This window comes from Amphimedon queenslandica, unplaced genomic scaffold (genome assembly GCF_000090795.2).
Source record: "Amphimedon queenslandica unplaced genomic scaffold, v1.1 AMPQUscaffold_13281, whole genome shotgun sequence".
NCBI lineage: Eukaryota > Metazoa > Porifera > Demospongiae > Haplosclerida > Niphatidae > Amphimedon > Amphimedon queenslandica.
This window is the reverse complement of record NW_003546483.1, coordinates 131,441-147,049: the sequence shown is the minus strand read 5'-3', so window position 1 is coordinate 147,049 and position 15,609 is coordinate 131,441. Positions and strand designations below refer to the sequence as shown.

The window sequence follows — 15,609 nt, the reverse complement described above, 5'->3', positions numbered from 1 at the left end:
CAAGTGTCCGAAAATTGATGGTGTACGATCATTGATAATGTACTCTAGCTGTCAGAATTATATAATCATAATAGATCTAGATCATTTTCTTACTTGAATTCTTTTCATTCGTCTCAAAATCATTATTATAATCACAAATTCTGCCACTACTAGAATAGCCAGTAAAGCTATAACTACACCTAAAGTGAGAGAAAACTATTCAACATGCTGAAGTAAGAACGCTATGCAGTTTATGCTCGACTTTATGCTTCCCACAGTTCCTTGTGTCTATGCTTAGTTACTTACCGTACACAGGAGTCGCCATTTGACGTTTCCTTTGGCTGAAGAGACACAGTCTCCAGCTGCAATGTGTACTGTATGTGGTGTATAAACTATAAACTGAGACAGAGAGAGAGAAACTGAGAAAGAATATTAAGAGAAAGAGAGAGGCAGTAGTTTCCGGCGTAATGCTCCTCCTCAAAAATTCCACCCATAGAATAGATTATTAAGCCAGGCATACACTAGGCAACATGTTGCTTGCAGCATTTGTGGTTACTTTGACCTTGTAAGCAACATGTTGCACAGCCTTCTGTTTCTGGCAACATGTTGCTTATAAGATCAAAATAACCACAAATGTTGCTAGCAACATGTTGCCCAGTGTATGAAGGCCTTCAGTCTAATTTCTCTAAGTAGAGTCTAGATCTAATATTCGATCAATCATCACAGTGTCATAATAATGAGTTGTTATAATAGTTTTTTTTATAGATGATTTTGTGTAACTTGTAAGTTAAGTGAGAAACTTCTAGATCTAGATCTAGCACTTTTAAATCAGTTATCGAGCTTAAAGAATGAGACTGTCAAAGAACAAGTTAAATTAATTAAAGAAAATAATTATTAAATGTTAGACAGGTATGCTTTTTATTATCATTAGTTTGTGGCTATAAAATTTTCAATTGTTGATGTACCTATTGAAATTTTTTCAAGAACAAAATTTTTCAAAGAAAAAAGCAAAATAATATAAAAGCAAATATAGCAGTTTAATAAGTAGCATCAGCCGTTATAGTTAAAAATAGCAGCAGCAGTTATATCAGAGTGTTCTCCTATTGTCGTGATTTCCTAGCAGTTGAAATCACACCATCATTAGGATCAGTACTGGTTGGTATAGACACAGTAGCTGTACCAACACCTTCAGCAGACACTTGTACAACTATATCATCAAGAAACCTCTTGGGATCACGTGGGTCTCCAACCAGAGTCCTCTGCCCCCCATCGCTATCAATTTGTATCATACGGTCTCTATTAGCTGTAGTATGGTCTTGAGTTACTTGTACAATAGCACGGGCCAGCCCGTGATAAGCACTACGCCATGTGGCATGATTAGGCTCATGACACTGAGGGTTACCATTCCCCACACCAATGATCCTCCCAGGGCCACTCGTGATACTGAACGTTATATTGAGAGACGAGCCATGAGCCACTCTTCCATTAGAATCAAGCAATACAGCACTGACCATACCAGAGTCTTGTCCATCAAGTACTAGTGCGGAGCCTGTTCCCGTGTCGTCGTTTGGCACATCTAGCATTGCTACTATCTTTGCAGGATCTCCTGTAGTTAGTCTAGTATGTCTGGCTACAATAGCATTCTTGTCGTCCATAGCATTAGCTGTTAGGTTGCCATCTTCGTAAGCTACTCCGTCCCATTCTGCCCATCCTTGCCACACTAAAGTCTTGACTCCTTGAGATTTCCCATTTACAAATAGTTCAGCTGATGGTGCATTAGTATAGACATGTATCGTACGCTTTGGAGCTGCATCATTCTTATCCCAGTGCTCCACTATGTGTACAAGGTAGCCATCTTGAGGATTGTCTTCAGCTGGTTGAGCATCAGGATTAATGAGTTTTGGAGGATTAAGAGGAACGTCGATCCCACCAGTGCTGTGATTGTGGACCCCATTGTAGAGCCACCAAGAGCGATACCAGTAAGCCGAGGCTTTAGCAAAACCAGCCAAGTCTATTGATCCAAATGATGATGAGATGTGAGGCCAGCCAAAAGCAGGCTCTCCATAATAATCAAACAAAGTCCACACCATGCAACCAACCACATAAGATCTGTCAAGTTGACTCTCTGTTTGGTCTTTGTTGCAATTGGCATTAAAGTTTCCAAGAAGAAATTTTGTGTTGTCAGGGAAATCCTCTCCTCTCTGTGTGGTGCATGAACAGCATTCAGAGCCAATTGTTGGTACCTTTGGGAACTGTTTGTGAAATGTATCAAAGATATTACCAGGCTTGTGTGAGAAGCCTTGCACGTCAATTTGAGACGAAAGAGCTCCACCAAAATCACTGATCATATTAGCAGTCACTGGGCGATTAGGATCAGCTTCTTTAGAGACTTCTGCAAACTCCTTTGCTACCGGCACAGAATCACCAGCATTGCAACCTGCCTCATTACAAAATGACCATGCCATTACACTCGGATGATTCCTGTCCCTTCTGACCATGTTACGCTGGTTTGCTACCCATACTGGATTATCACCGAATTCCCTGTTCTCATCCCAGACTAAAATACCAACATTATCCATTATATCAAGCATCACTGGTATTGGTGGATTATGTGACATCCTCCAAGCATTGGCTCCTACAGCTCTCATCGACTGTGCTCTAAACAGGTTTATTCTGTCGGGAACTGCAACACCTACTCCGGTAAAATCGTTATGATTGTTGAAACCTCTCCAAGTAAAATGACCATCGTTTATGAAGAACCCTTTATCTGGATCCCATTGAGTGCTTCGTATTCCAAAAGTAATGTTATATGTATCAGTCACTCCACTATCAGTGATAACAGCATCATCAGCATTATTCAGTAGCTCACACTGAAGTGTGTACAAGTATGGACGGGCTGGACTCCATAGCTCTACATTCTTTGCTGTATAGCTATCAGTGAGGACCTTAAGTTCACCAGCACTGAAATCGCTAGGAGGTAGCATTGAATTGCCTACCTGCTTCCCATCTGCATCAAATAAAGTATATTGGTAGGTTCTCTTTTGTTCCTTCGTATCGTCATTAATAACTTCACTGCTCACACCAATGACTGCAATGTCCACATATTTCCCTTTGCTGATATCGTTAGGATCATGTGCTTTTATTGTCCCATGAACTGCTGCTGCTACGTATGTACCGTCTGGTATAATATGAACCACATCAGCCGACACAAGGTAAGTGTGTCTGTACAGTCCACCTCCTTCATACCACCAACCAGAGAATCCCTCATTCGGAGTAGACAATATAGTGAGAACATTTTCATTGTCCTTCCCATCACCAAATAAAATGCCCGAGCAATTGTCAAGTCGTACAACAAAACTGGTATAACCAGAGTCTTCATGATGCAGCATGAGTCCATTTAGGTATGTAGTCGAAGAACGAAAAACACCTTCAAAGTAAACCCATATAATCCTACCCTTCCACTCTGCTGGTAGATTGAAATGCTTCCTATACCAAGTGATGTTCTTCGGGAGGTAAGCTTGTCCCCTTACAGTTCCATTTTGTGCATACTCTCCACCTATCAGTGAGTCATGAGGTGCATCCACAATCTCCCAATCGCTGTCATCAAAGTCACGAGTTGTGGGCCCAGAATCAGGAGGTGGTACAGGCTTAGCAGGAGTGTCCCTTCCTCCACCAACCCAAGAACTACTGGTGTGATTGCAATCGTTGCTCTGACCAATCCAGCAACCTTGACTATCAGTGTATTGCCATATAGCACACATCACATCAGCACAGCATTCACCTCTGCAATCATCTGCATTTTTAGAGCTTCCAGATCGAAGGCCCATGCATTCTACTCCACTAAGGTTTTTAGGAAAGACACTTTCAGGACATGGTGCTATATTGTTGCCTCCAAGTTGAAATCTCCAGCCAAAATCAAATTTGACTGTCTCTCTTGACTGGACTGGGTCTTCATCCTTAAAGTTAAGAGATAGAGAGGCAGAATTAGTATAGAAAAGGCATAGAAAGAAGAGGCAGAGTAGCCTTTTCATTTTGCTGAGAGTGATACAGCAAAACAATAGTTGAGTATTAATCAAATTCATTTTAGTGTAATATAAAATTCATAGTTAAAAAATCATTCACACATTCACATAAAAGGTGTATCACTATATCAGCAAGATTTATTGCATGGATAAGGACAATCAACTTCTTTGACACTTCCTTCAGACTCACCAAAGTACCAGTTAGCAAATGTCTCTGCTGCACTCTGTCCTCCAACCTTAACTCTATTCCATCCATGGCTATCAAGTGACTGACAATGAGCAAAGCAAGAATCAAGAAAGGCACCATTAGTAGTTGAGTTTATAATATTAGTCTCTGCTGCTTGAAATTCCTACAGATTATAATAATCATTTATTATAAGTAAAGAATTTATAAGCAACCTTAAAAAACTCTTGAAGTTTCTCCATCTGTTCTGGAGTGCAGTGTGGTGGGTCACAGTCTAACTGGAGATTATTCTCTATCTGCCATGTATCATATTGTGAATTAAATGAGAAGATGGGAGTTTTTATGTAGGGATACAGATACTAAGAGAATAGAAGAGAGGGATTATAAGTTTGAGTTCAACATTTAGAACAAATTCTCCAGGATTTTTATAAATTTTAAAAAGCTTCTTGCAAGCTTATGTAGTATGCTGTTTAACTCAATTGAGCATGCTTTGTGGGAAACCCTGAAGTTTATAACATTATACAATGCAATTATACCTGTGGTGCTGTGCACTTATAAGTGTCATTTCCAGTATAATCTTTAGCACAATCCTCATCCAAGCTGATTGACATATTATGTAGCTTATATACTAAAGACAAAGACACAGTTATCACAAGCACTATTAGCAGCATACCTTTCTGTCCTCTTTCCTTTGCAATTGGCTCCCCATTAACATTCAGCACTTCAATGAAATATCTAAATTTAATAATTTATTAAAATGTAAATATTATGAAATAGGGGCTTACCCAGCATCTGACATTGCACGGTAATTTACAGAAGAAGGCAAAACACTTCTTACATAGTCAGCATGTATGTATGTAGCGATTCCACCAGCTAATAAACAATGAAGCAGCACTGTATAGTAAGTACCGTGTATAACCTGAGCAGCCAGTTAGTATTACATCTGATGCTTCTTTGATCCCATTGTCACGAAGGTACTGCATGATTGCTTTAAGTATCGTATTACCCCTGAAGTATATTGAAGTACCATTCACATCTACTGGTTGAGACCTTTAATCAAAGAAATTAAAAATATTAAGACAATAATAATATTTACACGTATCCTGAGTAAAGTCCCCCATCACAGTACTTCACAAAAACAATATTCCAGTCGTAAAACTTTTCATTAAACAATTTAATGTCGGACAGGAATCCTCCAAAATCTGCCATCTGTTTCCAATTCTTTGAAGACCCCAGATCAGTCTTGCTCCTACCAAGGCAGTCCTCCTCATCCACACACACTCCTCCTCCTTCTAAATGTATTATTATCTTAGTAGCATCACTACCCGACCCTGCATTAATGAGAGAGTGAGAAAGCAATTCACAATATCATAGATCTATATCTACCTTCCCTGTAATAAAAACCAGGAGGTGATCCATCCAGACAGACTGCTTCTCCAGGGTCATCAAGGAGGATAAGATTAGCCTCTTTTGAGGCTGTGAAGGTGAAGAGAGTCAATAGAAAGACTGCTAAAGAGGTATAGCTGGCCATTAATAGAGCTGCTGACACTTGCACCTAGATCTACCACACCTTCCTTTTGCATGGTTTGCTTGCATATTTCAAATTCTGGTATATTTTAAAACTTTTATGATAAGGATAACTGTAACAATCAAACACAATAATTATACATAAGTCAAAAATAGTTGGTTATGCCGCATACACAATAAGATAAGCAGGATAAGCCTTCTGATTATCATATGCCATGAACACTTTCGTTCCTCTAGTGGTACCAGTCACTGTATCATATCTAGTCTGTAGCTCTCCCTTGGGTTTCGTCATTTTAGGAGGCATCCTTAGAGTAGAGTCAGCTGCTGATTCGTAGGACTCTCCAGCAAGAAGTTTCACTAGAAATATCTCATTATATCCTGATGGGTGCTTGTGGGCATATAAGTGTGAGTAGCTAGCATCAGAAGCAAAGTAATTAGCTTGTCCCCACATCCCACTAGCACTGAACCTCATATCAAAGCCTTCCTCTGAATCATATATCTCCTTAGGGTCTGTACCACGCGTGCCATGGAATAGCTCACGCTCATTTATTTTTCCTTTATTTTTTAAAGCAAGCCTGTCCCTGTGTTGTATGTACTTCTCATGGAGCCACATATTCTGAATCCGTGTTATGGTAATTATTCGAGAGTTTCGAAGCGTCTTTTTAAATAAGGTCTCAATCCTTTTATATTCAGGAGAGGAAGAAGCAACAGAGAATAAGTTAAGGTTGGTTTCCTGAGACTCCCATTCAGGTGGAACATCTGCTGGAACATCTGCCGGAACATCTGATGATGATGCAGCAGCTTTGCTATCAATGATGCGCTCCTGCACTTCTTGAATTACTTTATTAATACAAAAACCAACACCTTTAAAGAGTAAGCTGCCAAAACCACCACCACCACCAGCAACAAGAGGAACAACAGCTTTTGCAGGAGGAACACCCCTCCTATCATTACTAGGACCAAGATTTCCTCGAATAGTCTGGACATTATGCTTTGAAGCAATCTTTTGTACCTCTGCATAAAACTTTGGATTGCTAAGAAGAGGATTAGTCAGCTCGTTAGTCTTGAGACACTGTGACAGTCTATCCTGAACATGCTGGGAGGCAGCATCCAGTTTAGTCTTCAGACCATATAATCTAACTGTAGAGCTTTGCTTAGGACCAGAAGCACTTGGAGTAGCTTTACGCTCAATTTTACGACTACGCCCAGTTTTCATATTCTTTTGTATCATTGCAAGAGTATCAATCAAGTAGGGCTGTTGGTTAAAGGTCATAGTAAAGACAGTCTGCTTCATCTTATACTTATTCTCCATAGTATCAGAATCGTTTGCACTGTATGGCATTAGTTTAGTACCATCATCACTGGCCCAGTACCATTGAACAGGCCCAGAGGAACTGACACTTACTTGTCTTTTAATCCCGGTTGTTAAATCAGTCTGAACCATTGAACAAAAATCGACTTCAATGGCCTTCCCATCATCAATGACAATATATTTACTGGTAGAGTTTGCCTTGTACCCTGCTGAGAGCTCTTTCGAAACCGAGGCCGAATGAGGAACTAGGGAACCATCACTATCCCTCCAGTGCCAAGTGTCACCAGACTGCTGCTTTGGAGGGGTAGAAGGTGGCGATGAGCCACTCATTTTAATAAGTACGGTCATGAACTGACTCTCGAGTTTAGAGTTGATGTCACTGCAGAAAGTAGGGGTGAGAGATGGAAGGGCCAGAGGGTCTACTGGTACGTGGATATAACCTAGCAAAGGTTTAATCGACTTCAAAATTGAACCCAACTGGAGTTTTAAGATCTCTATCTTCAAGGCAGGACCTGTCAATGTACAGCCCACAATCTGACCATGTCTGTATGAGCGTAGCGTCACTCTAGTCTCTTTTGCATAAGACAGTGCCTGCTTATAGTAGCCATGCTCAGAAGAAGTAAAAAGAAGGTATGTAGGGATATCAATCAAAGACATGTTGTCCTTTACGATTGACGTTTCCTCAAGAAAGTTTTCAATCTCGTCTTGAACGGTCTCCATGTCGTCCTTTAAAAAATCAGGAGCCCTGATGATAATCTTCCTAGCCTTTTCATTGCAGTAAACATCAACAGGATAGTCCCTAAAATCAAGCTTGTGCTCAGCAAGAGCCGCATGGACTTCCTTGACTCTCTCAATCGGGAGTGGGATCTCAGAAACGACAAGAGGCTGAGAGTGCTCTATGGCTAGTTTAGTTTTAAACAACTCAAATGCTTCATAATTGAACCCATATATACAAAACTCAACCTGAGAGCCAGGGTCAATCGACTCTGGACACTTGTACTCTATCAAAATGTCAAATCTCTCTTTAAAAATCGCTTTGAGACAATTCCACCTTTTCCGCCACATCCGGAGAAGATAAGGCTGGAAAGTGATGGGAAGAAATAAGTGCTTTTGATGAAACTCACTCTCTCCAATCAGCTCATCAAGCATGTCCTTTACTGCATCAACCTGCTCCCCAGTCCCCTTCACTTTAATAGAATCAGTCTCATCTGGGCCAATTGCATCAAACGGTCTCTTCTTTGGCAGGTGAAAGAGCTCGAGGCCTTCGGAGACCTCATCAAATCTATCCTTATACATCTCAATAAGGTACTTCAAGTGTAGGGCTGGGATTGGAGGAGAAGGAAGATGCTTAAATATCACCAATTGCTTCTTGATCCCGTCTAGAATGAGGCGTTTGGCTCTCTGGCTCTCTTGCTGTCCAAGGCTATGTACTAGAACATTTGGATGATTATTTATAATAATTTTGCACAGGCAATCATTTTCAATATCAGCTTTCATCTTCTCGACTAATCCTTTGGCCTTTGGGCTAACGGGAACACGGATAGTGTTAGGAGACACGCTCTATTTTAAAAAAGAACATAAAATTAAACTTTTAAAATATCAAACTTACTTTCAATGCATCAATAGACGTCTCCAAAGATGAGAAACCATACACAAATAACTTTAATTCGTTCGAAGCCCCTTCTCCACTATTTTCTTTATCTTTTCCTCCCCTTCCTCGTCTCCTGTACTGTCCCTGGCCATCATAAGCAACAATGCATTCAATACCAACTGGCTGTATGATGTGCTGATCAATGAGAGGATAAAAGCGTCTGTTACACTGAATTATAACAGTATCGTAATATTCCGGCACTAATTCCAGTAGTGCCTTGGAACACTGCACACAATCTACTTGTGTACCTTGAATACACACGCTGTCTTTCCGCACTACGACATTTGGGAACTTTGCTTTAATTTCGGCCGAGTTTAACTTTTTCTTGATATAAACCTTTTGCTCTTGGGTGCATGAGAGTTCCTCTTGCTTGACAGCCGTCCCAATGAATTCCTCGATCTCTTTACGAGCTTCCTGTACGTCCTCCTTCTCGAAGCTTTTCAGTAGAATCGAGTCTTCGCTCAATTCAATGTGGACACGATCAGAACTAATGACGCCTTCTAATGACTGAACTGAGTGAGATTCACCTTCCTTAATACGAACGAAATTAGTAAACGGTTTTCTTTTGAAAATCTTTTCTCCTCTTTGACGATGATCTTCAGAGGAAAAGGCGAGCATGGGCTGTCCTTTGTGTTCGAAAACAGAGCAAGTGATACCTTCCTTTTCACATATACCAAGGCCAGCTCTTACGAGGGGAGCAGAGAGAGAAGGAGGGAGAGGGATGTGTTTGATACTAGCTAATGCAGTTTCTACTGCTGAACGAGCTAGTGGTAGAGATGATGAGTTTCCTTCAAAGGTCAGTTTTGTTGAGCCGGTTGAAAAGCCACGGACACGAACACGGTATTTCTTAAGGATGTCCTTGCAGAGGTCTTCATTCATCTCCAGCAATGCCTCCATCTTTTGGCTGTGGAAAGAAATATTTTTTAATAAGCCACACAAAAATATGAGGTATTATACAATTAATGTACAAACTGGAGAACAATCAATGATGCACTTAAAATGAGCCACTTTAAAGCCTGTACTTCATGTATAATTATGTGTAGCCCATGGTTTTTTCCAAAAAATGGCTCCAAAATCACTCCCAATTTTTATTACATTTTCTGATACATATTGATGTACTTATGCTGTGTAGAAAGTTAGAGCTGATTCCGACTTCAATTTTTCAAGTTACGACCATTTAAAAATACCAAAATACCCATATTCCCCCCCCCCCAAAATGGCTCCAAAATCAGACCAAATTATTTATGTGCATTATAGCAATACAATGGATAGTGTTTCTGTAGCACTACTCTAGAAACAAGTTCATAACACTACTACACATGTAAATATAATGTTATATTTTTTAGAACAGTACATAAACTCACCTATCAACTACTAGTTCTTTCCCAAACTCGTTAAAGAAGTGATAATAGGCGCTATCAACTGTCATCACAGGCCCCACAAACAACACCTTCAGAGGAGGCCTCTCAATGATACGAAGGTCGGGTATACTAGTAAAAGGACTCTTCAACTGATCCATTTTACTAACTCCAAGCTCATCCACTACCACCAGTTGATTCCATTGTACTGCCGAGCACTCCAGCATCCTTTCCCTGTAGAGGCTTAACTTCTTTGTTAGCAAATCAATGTCTTCCTGAGAGGCAGCACTAAGACTCAATGTCCCTTTGCTGTACTGATGTGTCCCTCCTTTTAGCTCAAAGCTCTCAATCTCAGAGGAGGAGTTGTCAACCCATAGCTCGTACATTTCTTGTGAGATCTCTTTCTTCTCTGAAAATCTGTATGATACACAAAAATACGTGTAACTCAAATAAAAACACAACAGTAAAGCACACAATACTACAGTAGGCCCTGTTTAATTGATTTGGGTCATTTGTTTACTACATAAAGTACCTACATAAATACATTGATTTGTGATAAGGAAAAAATAAACTATCTCCCTATAAGTTAAAACAACATTGACACTCAAGTTTTGTTATTCTGACACAGGCAGAATGATCACCTACTTGTTGCCAGCAACAAATCAACATGTTGCCAAGAATAGAACATCTTTATTTAACAGCAACGAGTTGCTTACAAGATCAAAGTAACCGCAAACATTGCTAGCAAAAATTTGCCTCAAGTACATGTAGTACATTTGTATGAAGGCCTTTATAATCACTTCATTGGTTACGATGAGCAATTATCATTAATCTACCATGTAATATGTACATGTACATGTACATGTAAGTATCTTACTAACCTTTTAGGTTGTAACTGACTGGGTGCATCATCAATAATATCGCCATCAGTCTCATCTTGTTCCTCCTCCTCCTCCTCACGGTGCTGTACAGACAGCACAGAGCCTTTGAACACTGTACCATTCTTTTCTCTAACTGCTTTCTCTGCAGACTCTCTTGCCACATACTTGATTGTACATCTTCGCGGGTGAGTCTCGTTTATATTCACTTTCCCAATCATTTGACCGTAAGATTTAAAACAATGGAAGACGTCAGATCCAGTCGTAACAGAAGAGAGGCCAGACACTATTATTATACTCCCATCCTTCAAGGCTGCTTTCTTAAGTGACACTTTCATAGGCCGTCCCAAAAACGAATAGCCATCAAACGAAACAGCACTTGAGGCAGAGGAAGGAGTTTTAAAAGTAACGACAGCAGAAGAACTGGTTGCCTGCTTACTTCTCTGTCTAACGATATCACACTTCATAATTGGACCAAATGAGCTGAAGTAACTCCTCACATCTTCTTTCTTTGTGCCAAGTGGAAGATTGCTTACTTTTATTGAAGTACTACTATCTATATTGTGTAACTCACTACTAGGAGTAGCATCACTTGTACTGCTTGTACTACTACTGGTCCTAAGTGGAGGTGGGCCAGTAGTAGAAATGAATGCTCTAATGGTGCTTCCAAGGAACATTTGTCCATTTAGTTTCTGTACAGCATCACTGGCTGCTTGCTGAGATGGGAATACAATGGAGGCGGTGTTTGCACGTGAATTGATGAAGACATTAGAAGAATCGACAGATACCAATTCGCTCAAATCTGTTGAGCTGATCTCTGGCGAGAGATTAGTTAAATGAACAACAGTAGAACTGCTTTGCTCGGGAGGCAAAACGGAGGTAGTACATGTATCTGAGACCTGACGAAGCCTAGCACTAGCTTTCTTTTCCTTGGGGTCGGGTTTACTTGGTCGAAGGACAAGTTTGTGATCTCTAAGTACGACCCCATTCATCTCGGATATGATAGCATTTGAGTCTTCAAGTGATCCAAAACTCAGGAAGGAATATCGAGAGTTCTTCTCTCCTACCCTAATGGGATCTATGGGTCGAACCATCTTATCTTTGAAACGAGAGAAGATCAACATAAGATGGTCTTCTGTAATGTCAGGAGGAATATTACCAACCCAAACTTTAACGAGATTATCGCCAGTGAGAGAAGAAGCAGATCCTTTCCTATCTGATGAAGCAGATCCTTTCCTATCTGATGAAGACGATCCTTTTCTATTTGACGAAGTTGAACCTTTCGTCCTACCTCTTCTTCCCTTCCCTTTACCCCCATCTTTCTTCTTTTCCTGTTTCTTTCGTACTACAATTGAGTGCTTCCCGGCAATTAGCGATTTATTGTACATAGTGATTGCTCTATCCACAGCCTCTTCTGATTCCAATCTAATGAAACCGAAACCTTTCGATATCTTTGTCGCTTTATCTCTTACGACAAAGCAACTGATGATATGACAGCCAATAAAGTGTTGGCGGAGATGGGTCTCGTTAATAAAAGGAGGCAGTTGGCCCACATAGATACTAGAATTGAGATCACTGCTTGAGGAGGAACTGAAGGTGCTACTTGAAATGGATTCACTGTCACTCGTGTAATCTTCTTCAGAGGACGACATTGTGATAAAGGAACACTGCTGTCTAGTAAATACTGGTATATACGCGGCGATAGACCCTATGAATCAACTGACAATGACTAAGATGACTAAGACAATGCGGACATTTAATTTTAATTTTAGGTGGGCGGTACCAAGGCAACCCACTAATTATTTTTAAGTGCGTGGGCGGGGCTGAGAAACTCAACTTTTAGCACAAATTGAATCAAAAATAAAAGGAATAGACCAATAAATAAACAGCAATAATAATAAAACTACTAACAATAACTAAACTACAATAATAAATAATAATGATACAATTTTCAAGCGTTAGACTCTAGAGCTTTCTCTTCCGGCCCACTTCTCTTTCAACTCGTCACAATTGACCCCAACCTGCCATCAAAATAGCATCATTACAAATACTGTGATAACTGATAACTTTGGAGGGAGAGAATTTTGGGACATTTAGCATTTGACAGCCATTCGCCATCATTAAACTCACCATTTTGAACCATTTATGGACATGCTCAATGGCAAATTAAAACCATCTGATCATCAAAAATTTAGCAATTCATCAAAATTTCATCACTCCAAAATTACCAGCTATATGCAGTGTATGCAGACATGCAATGAGGAATGGAATATGTATTGTGTGTCTACCATAGGTTCTCCAAGGTCTTCGCTGACTGTTGCAAGTATCTTTGGATCATTGAAATGAGTTACTGCCTGGACCATAGCCCGTGCTCTTTTCTCCGGATTGGCACTCTTGAATATGCCAGAGCCAACAAATACTCCGTCAACACCTAACTGCATTAATAACCCAACGTCAGCAGGAGTAGCTAAAAGGAGGGAGAAAGAGAAGAATCGTGCATTATACTATTATACATGCAGTATTGGCACAGTTATATCCACATAACATTGCAATGTACCTAATCCTCCGGCAGCAAAGTTGACAACAGGCAGTCTTCCAAGTTCGGCTGTCTTCTTTAAAAGCTCGTGTGACACTCCTAACTCTTTAGCGTAGCTGTACAGCTCGCTGGAGTCCATTGCCTTTGCAATCCTGATTTGATGATTGATTGTCCGTGCATGTTTAACAGCTTGAACCACATTACCTAGAACAAGTACAAAATAAAGCATTAAAATATACAGGAAACTTAAAGTATAAGTATTATAATTGTGCTATAATAGTATTATAATAATTATGATTGAAACTAAAATTTGTGATTAAAATAATACAAACTACTGACCTGTCCCTGCTTCTCCTTTAGTTCTTATCATCGAAGCACCTTCAGCAATCCTTCTCAAGGCCTCGCCAAGGTCTCTGGCTCCACACACAAACGGTACACTGAAATCGTGTTTGTTAACGTGATTCTGATCATCAGCCGGAGTTAATACTACAACAGTGAAACAAAAGCATTATAATACTGCCAGGACTTTGGTCCGATTTTGGAGCAACTTTAAAAATTTGTAATAAATTTTAATTTGATTGGAATCAGCTCAAACTTTTTACACAAGATAAGTACATGCATGAATCAAAAAATCATAAAAACAAAGAATTCTCTCCTTGTCATTTTTAATGAAATCTGGTCAAAGACCCTGTACTATTATAGTACAGGTGCTTTGGCCTAATTTTTGAGCAACTGAGGATGACTAAGGTAATTATAAATCTTCCCCTAACATTCATTTCTTAGCTAACTTCTGCTGAGTCATATCGGCAGAATGACTGGTACAATCATAGTAGTGTTTATAGTAGTGTAGCAAAATGTGGTGTAAACATAAAATTAACAAGCAATGATAAGCAGCTGCTTTGAGATAGTAAGCTTAATTAAAAAATAATAACGATACAAAAATCCTTTAATGAGCTCAAACTTGATACACAGCATAAGAACATGTACATGCATCAGAAAATGTAATGAAACCTCTTCTAGTGATTTTTACTGTACTAAATGTATCAAGTTTAATTGTACTATACATTACCTTCTGATTCATCAATAAAGTCAACACTGAGAGCCTCGAGTATCTGAGCCTCGACAAAATGTCCGATACGAACTTTAGCCATTACTGGTATGGTGACAGCTGCCATTATCTCTTTAATTTTCTAAAAAAAATAAAAACAAATTAAAAAAAATATTCATATACAAACAGCTATTTATACACATGAAAACCTTGTGTAACTTGTACATACTTAACAAAATATTATAAAAACCTTTTACGCATATTTTGTAACTTGAATTATGTATAACTATTTACTTTTGGGTCAGACATTCTAGCCACACCTCCTTCTTTTCTAATATCAGCTGGAACACGCTCTAAGGCCATCACAGCACATGCTCCTGCCTCTTCGGCAATCTTAGCTTGCTCTGCGTTGACAACATCCATTATAATTCCCCCCTTTAGCATCTGAGCTAAACCTTCCTTTAACATAGGTGTACCTAATACAAGGACAGTGATGTAATGAGGTATAATACTTGAAGGGTATCAATCATAGGGAGGGGGCAAATATTGAATAAAAAGCATTGGCTGGTATCAGAATAAAATAAGGACATGATTGCTGAGCATTATAATCCCTAAGCTTTAATATTAAATGTATAATAATGAGTGTATAAACACACCACGTGGAATCAGCAAAGTATCCACCTTGCCAGAGGAGTTTCAGCTCGAGCAAGCTCGTTTTAATACATTTATCATTACATTACTAGGTAACAACAGTACCAGTACGGTATAGTAAAGCAAATGATGTAAAAACTCACCAGTTTGGCGTTCCTCCATGATGCAAATAATCGTTGGTAATAAAGTGCTGATTATGACATAATAATGATAATGTTTTTTTACGTGGGAGGGGCTTCCAACTTTGCGTGGGTGGCTGAGCTCTGCACATATGATTTGCTGAGATCTGCAGAAAATTTACAAGGTGAAAGCTGCAGGACCTAAAATATGAAAATTTTGCTTTTTATAAAAATTAATCTTGATCTATATGTAATAAAGCTATTTGCCATTATTCTAATGGAACAAATTAACATGATTGCAGGGATGATAGATCTATTGCAGGGATTTTATCTAATTATTCATG

At 39.4% G+C, this 15,609-nt stretch overlaps 4 protein-coding genes across 4 annotated transcripts; all 4 read right to left on the bottom strand.

Annotated features, from left to right (window-relative positions):
- Positions 1-1,079: 1,079 nt before the first annotated feature.
- LOC105313561 (beta-galactosidase BoGH2A-like) lies at positions 1,080-4,010 on the bottom strand. The gene has a single exon (XM_011407090.1). The coding sequence runs from the start codon at positions 4,008-4,010 to the stop codon at positions 1,080-1,082; it is 2,931 nt and encodes a 976-aa protein (XP_011405392.1).
- A 46-nt stretch (positions 4,011-4,056) lies between these two features.
- LOC100632376 (pectin acetylesterase 5-like) lies at positions 4,057-5,738 on the bottom strand. The gene is made up of 8 exons (XM_019999276.1): positions 5,572-5,738; positions 5,282-5,516; positions 5,105-5,235; positions 4,971-5,058; positions 4,859-4,920; positions 4,722-4,813; positions 4,401-4,544; positions 4,057-4,351 (listed from the first exon to the last, which is right to left on the bottom strand). Exons 1-8 carry the CDS (start codon positions 5,714-5,716, stop codon positions 4,130-4,132), a joined length of 1,119 nt encoding a protein of 372 aa, XP_019854835.1. The 5' UTR covers positions 5,717-5,738; the 3' UTR covers positions 4,057-4,129.
- Positions 5,739-5,795: 57 nt separating this feature from the next.
- On the bottom strand, positions 5,796-12,715 carry LOC105313559 (uncharacterized). The gene is made up of 4 exons (XM_011407088.2): positions 10,915-12,715; positions 10,040-10,450; positions 8,634-9,579; positions 5,796-8,584 (listed from the first exon to the last, which is right to left on the bottom strand). The coding sequence occupies exons 1-4, from the start codon at positions 12,561-12,563 to the stop codon at positions 5,873-5,875; spliced, it is 5,718 nt and encodes a 1,905-aa protein (XP_011405390.1). The 5' UTR covers positions 12,564-12,715; the 3' UTR covers positions 5,796-5,872.
- A 28-nt stretch (positions 12,716-12,743) lies between these two features.
- Positions 12,744-15,390, bottom strand: LOC100632252 (pyridoxal 5'-phosphate synthase subunit SNZERR-like). Its single transcript, XM_003388203.3, has 7 exons — positions 15,290-15,390; positions 14,790-14,971; positions 14,517-14,637; positions 13,787-13,933; positions 13,469-13,651; positions 13,200-13,378; positions 12,744-12,932 (listed from the first exon to the last, which is right to left on the bottom strand). Exons 1-7 carry the CDS (start codon positions 15,306-15,308, stop codon positions 12,870-12,872), a joined length of 894 nt encoding a protein of 297 aa, XP_003388251.1. The 5' UTR covers positions 15,309-15,390; the 3' UTR covers positions 12,744-12,869.
- Positions 15,391-15,609: the final 219 nt, after the last annotated feature.